At 49.6% G+C, this 11,166-nt stretch overlaps 3 protein-coding genes across 3 annotated transcripts; all 3 read left to right on the top strand.

Annotated features, from left to right (window-relative positions):
* Positions 1–3,153: 3,153 nt before the first annotated feature.
* On the top strand, positions 3,154–4,356 carry BO79DRAFT_256155 (uncharacterized protein; the record flags this gene model as incomplete). The annotated part of the gene is made up of 1 exon (XM_025686179.1): positions 3,154–4,356. The coding sequence occupies one exon, from the start codon at positions 3,154–3,156 to the stop codon at positions 4,354–4,356; it is 1,203 nt and encodes a 400-aa protein (XP_025538387.1).
* A 1,382-nt stretch (positions 4,357–5,738) lies between these two features.
* Positions 5,739–6,028, top strand: BO79DRAFT_268601 (uncharacterized protein). Its single transcript, XM_025687127.1, has one exon. It carries the CDS (start codon positions 5,756–5,758, stop codon positions 5,963–5,965), a length of 210 nt encoding a protein of 69 aa, XP_025538386.1. The 5' UTR covers positions 5,739–5,755; the 3' UTR covers positions 5,966–6,028.
* A 2,624-nt stretch (positions 6,029–8,652) lies between these two features.
* On the top strand, positions 8,653–9,647 carry BO79DRAFT_229471 (beta-ketoacyl [acyl carrier protein] synthase domain-containing protein; the record flags this gene model as incomplete). The annotated part of the gene is made up of 2 exons (XM_025684043.1): positions 8,653–9,351; positions 9,606–9,647. 2 exons carry the CDS (start codon positions 8,653–8,655, stop codon positions 9,645–9,647), a joined length of 741 nt encoding a protein of 246 aa, XP_025538385.1.
* Between the last annotated feature and the right edge of the window lie 1,519 nt (positions 9,648–11,166).

Below are 11,166 nucleotides of genomic sequence, written 5' to 3'. Positions count from 1 at the left end.
ACATGCAATGCCTTCCCCACGAGCGTAACCATTTGCTCGTTCATCGAATGCGTAGCATATACCATCCGGTGAGAGGAAGTTGAGGTTGGATAATCCGGCCGTGGTCTCTGGGGTAAAAAGGAGATTGCTGCCGCAGACAAGACCCTAGGGAGAAAGCCGATAAGACAGATGCTCGGATATGATTACCCATCATGAAACCTACCATGCTTGTTTCTCCGGTACGGAGGCTCTCACACGCCAGATGTAGGGCAACCAGACTGCTGGAACAAGCTGTGTTGATTGCGACACTGGGGCCCTTGAGGTTGTAAAACCAGCTGATCCGATTGGCAAGGATAGCACTAGCCTTTCCTGTAGCATGGTAGGTGCTCGGCATGTCCAAATCCTTGTGCAGCATCGTTTCGAAATCGTTCATGAAGTTGCCTACGAATGCTGATGTATTCGACCCATCTACTTCTTCAATGCTAAGGCCTGCTGTTGTTTGTCGTTAGCAGCCTGCCTATGCTGAGGAGCATACGAATGCGTACCATTCTCCAGTGCATGATATGCCACTTCGAGGAGCCATCGCTGCTGTGGATCCATGCATTCTGCTTCATGGGGAGATATGGAGAAAAAGGGAGCATCGAAGCGGTCCAAGGATTCGGCAATGTAATGCCCATGTCTAGTTTTTATCTGTATCTATAATTATCTCCTGCTCAACTTTCATACCACAAGTTTATCTTTCAACATACTGTGCCCACTCTTTGTCTGTCACCAGCAGCCGTTGCCTTATAGAAAGCCTCAGCATTGAACCGATCAGTAGGAGTTTCTGTACGTGCCGAACGGCCTTGGATGAGAAGATCCCAAAAGCCTGCTGAAGTCGATGCTTGTTGAGGGAGCTTAAGGCCAAACCCGATGACGGCAATTGGCTCGAAATTGGAGCTCTGCATTGGGTGTCCTTTCGACTTCTCCACCTCAATGCCCGATGAGTATTGTCATGGAAGAACAAGCGCGATGAAAACAGTTCACAGAGGAATTCGATCAAATAAGCTCAAGTGCTATCGGATGGTCCCTTTGACAGGAATGTTCGGGGAGTAGGCCGGCGAGTTTGAGGCGGCTACAGTAAAACCCCCGGATCTGGAAATATTATAGTAGATGCCGGCATCCACATCCTGAGCACCTTTGCTTTCAGCGCATATTTTGCTTTCCGGTTTCTACACCTATAAGGTGTTGACAACAATGCGTTTATTAGGGTCAGTCTATGTCCTGATGCCGTAACGCCTTGCTACTTGAGCGTTACAAGCATTGACCGACAGGGCTGGTAAGGCATAAGAAGGCCAGACAGACAAGTGGAAGATCGGTGAGGGATATGTCTTGTATGCCTGAAGATTCAATAAAGGGTGGATTAGTCGGGTCTCGATTAATGGGATCGATGCTCGAGGGTATCGCTGATACTCCCCAAGGGACTGCTTCCATATTGGTAAACTTCACACTAGAAGAATGCCACAGTCCCCTCACAGCTATATCTACGCTGTGTTTGCTGTCTCCATTCCGTTCCCATGCTAAGAGCACTGCAGCCATGACATACGGGTTTCGAGAGCCTGAGGCGCTATGCCCAAGCAACCCGACTGCTGCTGCAAGGGAGCAGCCAGCCGATTTCGGGAATTTTCATTTCACACGGATTTCGAATGCCTCTTCAAAATACACAGAACTGTGTTCTAGGCAGCATCCAGAAGAAATCTTTTTCTGAGATGCCAAAGGGCAGTGTGAATTTCTGATCGGATCAAAACACATAAAGTTGGTTCTAAAAGTAGGAAGTCCAGGAGGAAGACGACAAAGAGCTTGTAAAGCCGCAGAAGTCAGGTGATGTGGGCCAATCAGCACATGCAGAAATGTTTTTCTTTACTATTGAGCAACTGCAACGCATACGGCACCGATTGAACTATTTACTCTTGCGGTTACCAAGCAGACAATCTGTTGTGTCACTATAACAAACAACGCCTTGCCTTACCCCATTTAGTAACCCCATTGGGAAGGCCCTGAAGTACTGACTTGTCACTTCCATCGTCCTTCTTCCTTCTTCCTTCCTTCCCCCCTCGCACCAAGAGTAAGATAACAAAGATGGCCATAGCGTTGGGTGACGATAGGATTACACATTGGATTATGCAAGAATCTTTTCTGGAATGGTTGACCACTTATGGAGTTATTTGTCTACGACATACCATCCTTCATTCCGTGGCTCAGCTGGGCAGCAAGGGAAGTAGGACACCGCAGATACTAAGACCCAAACAAGCTCAGCTTGACCTGTTGAAGTCGAGGTACCTGCAGTCCAGCGTGCATAACACACTAATTAAAGTAGGTCTCTAACATAGGGAACGGAGCTATCTCTTTAGTAGATTGGCGCTTACAATCATTCGGAGACTCGAGAAATAGGCGCGAATTCTGATGGTGACTGCTTCCCCCCCCTTCCATTCCCCCATCTTCAGGGTTCTTATTTGGCTGACGGGCTTGCTGTAGGTACTTATTAGCTTTGACCTCAGCCACTTTCGAAGCTTTGGTAGTCATTTACTTGTATGGATCTATCAGGTCTATACCTTTTTTCTGCCGGCTCGTGTAATAGGTTAGTGAGCCCATACTCTTAGCCAGGTTTACATCCACAAGCAAATGCGCGTTGTGCTATGAGTGGTCTCTTCTGTTGTACTCGTCTTTGCGCCGTCTTTTCTAGGGAAGTTTGCTAAGCGACTGAACAACCGCGAAGCTACAGATAATACAGTTCCTGCACAGCTTGCCATCTTTATAGACCGATTCTTGCTCCCTGACCTGAAAAGAAGAGTATCCCAAAACTTCCTCACCCATTATATTTTCAAACTATAGAGATCTGCCCGCCCCCACCACCACGACCACGACGCATACACAATCCATTTTGTGGACTCGTATATCTCACACTGCGCTTAACAAATTGATTCCCCTCCCTGATATGACGTGAACCCAATATAATTGTCCAGTTCGCCCGACCGCCCGACATAATTTGCGATTTATTCCACTTTTCCCAGCATGAGTGCTGTGAAACGGGCTGCATGCGACCGGTGCCATGGCCAGAAAATGCGGTGCATTCGGAAACCCACCAAATCATCGTGTCACCGGTGCCTGGCAGCTGGCGCGCTGTGTGTGTTCAGCATGGCCCGAAAAGCAGGAAGACCACCAACACAACACCAGGGCATGAAAGATACGTCGGGCGGCTGGAGACTCGCGAGCAGTAATCGGGGTGAACAACAGAACCAGCAACAACAAAGAAGGCGACGGCAACAGCAACAGAAAAAGCACCAACATCAACATCGCCGGCCGTATTCAGACTCCCTTGGCGGCTCTAGAGATCTCCAGGAGAATGATGGCACCTTGGAAGGCACAGATGACGCCCAGCCAAGCTTCGAGGCCATGCTTCTCGATGCGGTTACAGACGATTCAGAGACGCTGATACCGCTTTTCAGTAATTCATTGCCCACGATACCCGGGCTTGGAACTTGGGATGACGGGGATACATCCAGGACGTATGTTGAAGGCGCCTCCCATCCGCTGCCAACGGACAGCAATCGCCAACAAGTAGATTTCATGACGGATCAACCAGTCATTAGAGACAGCCCTTTATTGGTTACGGAATGCAGCCAGCCAGGCACAGGCACCAAACCCATAGAATGCGAGCTCATTGTTCCTCCCATTGCAGGGAGTGTCATCCAGCAGCTCTGCGCACTCAGCGTAAAGCTTGCGAGCCAAATCAAATCGCTCTCCTCCATAGACTCGGACACGGCAAATAACCCCATGCCACGGCTGGAACAGCTAGCAGCCAATGTGATTGAGAGCTCCGTTGAATTACATCGCGTTCTTAGTGAAGCCAGATCGATGCTAGAAGCGCTTGATGGTCTGGACCCCATATTGTCAGACACAGCCATGATCTTGCAGGTCCTGTCAGCGTACATTCGTTTGACGCAGCTTCATTACGCCCTTTACCAAGAGATGAATTTCGCCCTGATGAAGCTTAGCGACTGCCCATCTCATGAATTCTCACCTTCTGATATTTTCGTTCTTTTCCCAATGCTGCACATTGGCGGCGTTTCACTGTCGTCTTATTACCGCTTCCAGCTCAAGTTCGTCCTGCAGATCTGTGTTCATCATCTTGGAGAGACCGAGGCTCTTCTTGGCCTTCCAGCCGACCTTTGTGTGAGCGGGCGGATGCTCCATGGGGAGGGAATCTTGCACCAGAGCACGGGTGAAATGTCCTTCCTCGTGCGGACCATAATGTGTCAAGCGGAAAAGACCGTCAAGGGCATTCGCAGCGTGCTGGCAGAACTATCAGAGCGAACAAAGGGAGCAATTGAAGTATAGATGGTGCCCAACAATAGAGCACAATACTACACGCACGTCTTGAGTGATGGATGTTCTTTGAGGTGAATGATATCCATGGGGATGTAGCCTATCCTTGAATATTTTGCGCGGTGGCGGCCTTTCCCTCACTAGCTCATTCCACTGATCACTTTTCCTTGTTACCTGATCACGGCAGTGCAGCCACCAATCCAAATCGACAAGGCTAATGTTGTGCCATGCTTCTACTACGAGCCGGTTTCTTCGGCTTCAATGAATCTACCGGTCGCCACGGCGGATAGGCCTCTCAGACAGACTTAACGAGCTGAACAAAGCCTGCTCATGACCACAGTGCTCACGCGAATGAATGTAGGACAGAGCTACCGGTCTAGCAACTTTAAGCCTCTTATTGTGGTTTCAATTGTCTACTATCTCAACGAAAATAATCTCGGACTGCTGGCCTTTCAAACATACCGAAGTCAATGGAAATGTACAGGCTGAGGCAGGAGGAAAAAACAAGTGTACGAGAAACGGAGACCCTTGTCGAGTGCCTGATTTTCTATTTCCATTTTTTGCTTACATTTGTCATACCTCAGAAGTTGACGGAGTAACCAGCTGCAATAGAAAGACAAGGTATCCCAGGTCCTCCTGTATTATCCGGGGAATTTGCCCGGCGGGTATCACAGACAGGCATCATTCCTCCGGTAGGGAGACCCGGTGGGTTTTGGAGCTATGTGAAAAAGAGCAAAATTCCCCGGGTTTGCAAGAAAAGTTAAACCTCAAAGCAGGATACAAATAATGACCTGTAATATGTTAGTACTGGAGCATGATTGAATCCGTGCAGGCACTAATCGCGTCCTGCCTGCCAACCATGTGACTCCATACCACCCTGGAAAAAGACCATCTCTATCGTCTGCGAGTGGAAAGGACCGACATTGCCCTTATCAGCTGACCAGAAAGTCACTCCAGCAGAGAACAGTGGCCGGAAAAAGACGGATGTCAAGTTCCCTGGCCTCGACCTTGGTGCAGCAGAAGAGCCAGTCCTTGCAATACCTGCCGCTTATTGAGATGAGACCAGTCCAGGAACAGGACTTGCATAAGAAGGCTGGAAGGACGAGCTAACTTTACAGCCACTCGCTTATCGTTTGGAAGCTTTAGTCTACCCTGTCCCATTCAATTGATTGGTCGATTGCAATATCTACGGAGTAAGCGAGAACAGGCTAGACACGGGCTAATAGTATACTAAGTTATACTAAGACTTTATTTGTCGGGCATCCAGGCACGATGTAACGTTGTATGCTTATAGATGAACCATATCAGGGAGAAAAGTGAGGCTGAAGTCATATTTGATATACAGAACCTAGCAGGTACTGCTGTTCAATCACTGTCAGAACTACAATCTATCCCTTCTTTCCCGCGTACGATGCCTAGCTCCGACTCACCCCACACGCCCTCCTCTTCCTCGCCAGCCAGCTTTCATCTCGCAGACGGGCTAGGCTATGCTCTCCAACAGAATCACCGGTCGGTCATCCGCCTGAACTTGCAGCATTTCCTATGGCGCCAAGTCTTCGGCTATAGCATCCACCCTCGATCCCCACCACGCCAACGGTGCTTAGGAAGGTGGCCGATGTAGCTTGTGGCATTGCTGCACCAGCCTTGGAGGAGATTTGTGTGGGCTCGTATGCTGATGGTCGCCATTATTGGGCTTTGGATCTGCCGCGGCTGCTGGCTGAAGTTGGTTTCTAGGAGGTGACTATCGATCACTACGATGAACCCCCGGAGATGGTTCGGGCCTTTAATGATCTGCATTTGTTTTGAGGAGTCTGCAACCAGACTGGCAGTCCAGGGCGAGCACGAGGCTGCGATGAGGTTCACCCAGCTCCTCCAGGCTGGCTATCAGGAGTCAGTGAACGGGGCCGCCCTTTCATTTCCGCGGGTGGTGGTCGTGGCTAAGCGACCGGCGCAAAAGGACTAATATCAGAAATGAGATGGAGATGACCAAGGTCCATGTACCTAGTCACATATCTTGATTCCTTCATGGCTAAATATTATCAGCCATTGAGTTAATCCAACTAGTAGCGTATAGCGTAGCTGTTAGATCATGTGGTATCTGTGGATAGTTAGGAAGACTAAGTCTGGGAGAGAGGCATGACGTAGAATGTCACAAGAAATCTCTAGTACTTTGTAGTAATAAATGTCTGCACCGAATAACATTCTGCAGCATAGGCTATTACTATAGCCATTTATAGTTAATAGATAATTCTCTGTAGACAGAAAAATCACCTGACCTCTTCACCTTCCTGATCTCCTCTCCATCCAATCTACAGCAAATTTACTCCACTCGTACGAAGATTCATTTGCGAAGACATGTCTACAGCGCTTCTCTGTTGTTTGTCATGCGCAGAGTCGAGGACCAGGAAATCGAGCCAGAGGGTCCAGTCACAGTCGGTATGCCAATATTCCCATCATCGCTGCGGCCACCGCCACAACCAGCATAGCCCAGCCTGAAGAGGTGAAGATGAGATACATGTTTAAGAGTAAGGAAAGGTAGCTCTGTATCAATATATGCATTTATTCTCACTCGTCCCTTTTCTCTTTCCTCGAGATTCCTCCAATTTTTCCGGTGCCGGTCGGTCAAATAGCAATAAGATAATGCACCGGCGGTAACAACCCCCTTCCTTCGAACCAGAAACCATCCGGAGGGCATCGGCTACCAACCATTGCACCCCAGTTAACATAGAAATAAGCAAGTGTCTTCAGAAAGAAACATGAAAAATTCTGGGTGACACGATTTGCAGCCATGTCATCAATTACCACCAAGTCACTATGACCGCTGCGATAGACCCGATTCAGGCCTCGGCTGCCTTTTTCAACCCCCAGAGTCGAGCACCAGACCCTGCCGATCTCAGCGCCCTATACATATTTCTGAGCAAACATCCCCACGGGAAAACCTTGCTTCATCATGTGGCCTCCCTGACTGACGTGTTGCATCTATTCGCTGTCCATCGAGAGGATGTGCGAAATCTGCCCAATGCTGAAAACTATGTACGCCTGCTGAAGGACTGGGCCAATGGGGGCCCCTCTGCCCCGGTCTCCGAAGCTCGCACGGGAATCATCGCCCTACCCTTGCTCCTGATTCTTCAGTTGGGGGAGTACCTTCGCTACCTGGACTTCCATGGTATCTCTCACGCCGACTTTATTGCCCAGATACAGAAAGGAGGAGGTATTCATGGCTGTTGTGCAGGAGAGCCGCCTGCTCTTTCCATAGCCTGCGCGAAGGATGAAGGGCAGATCATGGACAATGCTGCGGTATTTCTGCGAATAATGGTGGGAATGGGAGCGTACATCGAGGCTTTGGATGATTGGACCACGAGCCAGTCCAACATCTTGGCCGTCCGCCTCAAGTATGAAGGCCAAGAGGAAGAGTTCACGAAAATGTTTCCGCGTGTAAGCCCCAAGATGCTCGCAAACCTAGAACAAAAAGCCCGTTAGCTATCAGATACTGATCAGTGTCGTTGGAACCAGACATATGTTTCGACAATTACAGAGCCTCGCACGCTTAGTTTTATAGGAAATGCGAAATCTATAGCGGCCATGTATGAGTATTGTCGGAAAAACGGTCTACCAGCAGACAAGATGGATGTGACTGGAAAGGCTCATAATCCAGAGAATGAGCACGTAGTTCCAGAGTTCATGGACATTATCAACAAAAATTCATCTATTTTTCAGCTGCCCCAGCAAAGTCGACTACAGGTCACCGTGCGATCGAACATAACCGGAAAGGCATTGACTGATGCCGAAATCATGGAGGATATGATAAATATGATGTTAGCATCCTGCTGCGACTGGTATGGCTTGGTCACCCAAGTGGCTCTCGATCTCAAAGCCTCAGAACGTCCAGCTCACCGGCTGGTCATTTTCGGACTCAATGATAGTGTGCCCTTGTCGCCATTCAATAGGCAACGCCTCAAGGCTTTTAAGTTCAAAGCAAATCAACTGCTTGTATCTCACTCTCAAGCAACCCCCTCCAGTATACTGGAGTTTGCTGACAGTGCTATCGCAATCGTGGGACTTTCGTGCCGGTTCCCGGGCGCAAACAATCTTGAAGAACTCTGGGACTTGATTGCCAGAGGCCATGATACTCACGAAGAAGTGCCAGTCGAGAGAATCAACCTCGGCCGGAGCTACAGGACTTTACAGGATGAACATATGGCGAAAAGAAAGTTCTTTGGCAACTTCGTCGATGATATCAAACGTTTTGACAATTCTTTCTTTGGCATCAACGCCAGAGAAGCCGCCAGCCTGGACCCCCAGCAAAAAATGCTTTTGGAGCTGTCTTATGAGGCTTTAGAATCGAGTGGGTACTTGACCTCTCATCAGCGGAGCGCGGAAGACCCAGTTGCTTGCTTCATCGGAGGCAGTCTGAACGAATATCTGGAAAATACCGCCTGTCATGCCCCGTCAGCATATACAGCTACGGGTACCATCCGCGCCTTCATGTGTGGCCGACTCAGCTATTACTATGGCTGGTCTGGTCCCGCTGAGGTCCTTGATACTGCATGCTCCTCGTCCTTGGTGGCCATCCATCGAGCGTGTCGCGCTATTCAGGCAGGAGAGTGTACCATGGCAATAGCCGGTGGAGTAAGCGCACTCACCACGGCAGGCAATTTCTTTGACTTGGGAAAAGCGGGATTTCTTAGTCAATCGGGCCAATGTAAGCCTTTTGATGCCGCTGCTGATGGATACTGTCGTTCTGAGGGCGCCGGGTTGGTCGTTTTGAAGAAATTGTCTGATGCGGTCAGTGCTGGGGATCACATCTTTGGCGTTATCCCTAGCATTGCTACCAACCAAGGAGGAACTTCGACCACCCTCACGGTACCATCACCAACAGCACTAAAGGCCCTTTATAGAAGTCTTTTTGAGAAGTCAGGTCTCAAGCCCTCTCAAGTCACCTACGTGGAGGCTCATGGAACGGGAACTCAGGCAGGAGACCCCATCGAAATGGAGAGCATTCGGGCAGTACTGGGAGACTCCTCACGAGCAACACCGTTGTCTATCGGCTCCATAAAGGGTAACATTGGGCACTGCGAGCCTGCTGCTGGTGTTGCTGGGCTTCTCAAAGTGTTGGCCATGATGAAATTCGGCGGCATCCCCCCTCAGGCGAACCACAGTCGTCTGAACCCGGCAATTCCAGCACTGGAGTCGGATGGAATGGAGATCACCCGAAAATTCCGGGAGTGGAATGTTTCTCAGCGCGCTGCTTTGGTGAATAGTTACGGTGCTGGAGGATCGAACTGCGCGCTGTTGTGCTGTGAGCTAATACCCTGGGAGGATGCACTGAGACGCAGTCATGTATCATCGTCACCAGCAAGAAATCAGAAGGTCGCATTTCCGATCATCTTGAGCGCAGCCTCAAAAACAAGCCTCACCGAGCATTCTCGGGACCTGGCAACACATCTGTCAAGACACGCTTCCAAGGTGGACGTGGCCAGTGTTGCATTTACTTTGAATGAGCGGAGGAAACGCCACCGTTTCTGCTTCAGTGCTACCGCGACCGATGTGTCTGGATTGGTTCGCACCTTGAACCAGGTTGAAGCGCCAAGCTTTGAATACACACGACAGCACAATGCGGTGGTTATGGTCTTGAGCGGGCAATATGATAACAAGGTGGCGTTAGATCGAAACTTCTACGAAGCATACCCCGCCTTCAAGAGCTATATTGACGCCTGTGATGCATCACTAATTCAGCTGGGGTTTCCGGGTATTGCCACAGCGATTTTCCAGAAAACACCCATTGACAGTGCACTGAGCCTGCAATGCAGTATCTTTGCGGTGCAATACGCCTGCGCTCGCTGCTGGATTGATGGCGGGCTTAAGCCTGATGCCATTATTGGCCACAGCCTTGGCGAGATAGTCGCACTGGGGGTATCTGGAGCTCTTTCCCTCACTGACTGTCTGAAGTTGATTGCATATCGAGCCCGACTCATTGATACAAATTGGGGAACTGAGCGGGGAGCAATGCTCGCCATACATAGTAGCCCGAGTGATGTCCAGAAGCTCATTACCCACTTGTCTGGTCTTGCAAAGACTGCTAAATTGGAGGTCGCTTGCTATAACTCGCCCACTTCGGTAGTTATAGCAGGAGCTTCAGCCACCGTGGACTTGGCTGAGCGTGTTCTATCCATCCACAAAGAGTTTTCTGGGCTTAAATACCAACGTCTATCAACAACTCATGCGTTTCATTCGCATCTTGTTGAGCCCATCATGCCGGATTTGGATGATCTTTGTCGCAGCATGACATACAAACCCAGCATTCGAGTGGAGGCCTGTACTCAGGAGGAGCTCAAATCTATTCAGGACTGGAATGCTGCTCGACATGCGAGAGATCCAGTGTACTTTGTTAATGCTATACAGCGCCTTGAACAGCAGCTCGGCCCTTGCAATTGGCTTGAGGTTGGCATAAATAGTCCAATTATACCGATGACCAAGAGAGCTATGCGAGATGTCAAAGCACACACATTCCATCCAGTCAGTATCCGGCCAAGTGAAGGGCCGGAGACCGGCATTGCCACGGTTATTTCTGACCTATGGCATTCAGGGCTTTCTGTGTCCCATTGGTCCTTCATCCGAGATTTTCCTACAGGGCTTAAAGAAACATGGTTGCCTCCTTATCATTTCGAGAGGAACCAGTACTGGACTGAGAACATCGACCGAGCTATGGAGTTGCAGGAAAAGCTCTTGGCAGCTTCGACTGTCTTAGATTCCGCAGCTTCTGTGGCTGCACCTCCCATGAGACTGATCACTCGAAAAGAAGCAGGCCCCTGCGACTCCCAT

The sequence above is a fragment of the Aspergillus costaricaensis genome, assembly GCF_003184835.1.
Source record: "Aspergillus costaricaensis CBS 115574 unplaced genomic scaffold BO79scaffold_20, whole genome shotgun sequence".
NCBI lineage: Eukaryota > Fungi > Ascomycota > Eurotiomycetes > Eurotiales > Aspergillaceae > Aspergillus > Aspergillus costaricensis.
Note: the sequence above shows the minus strand (reverse complement) of the source record. Positions and strands in the feature narration are given on the sequence as shown.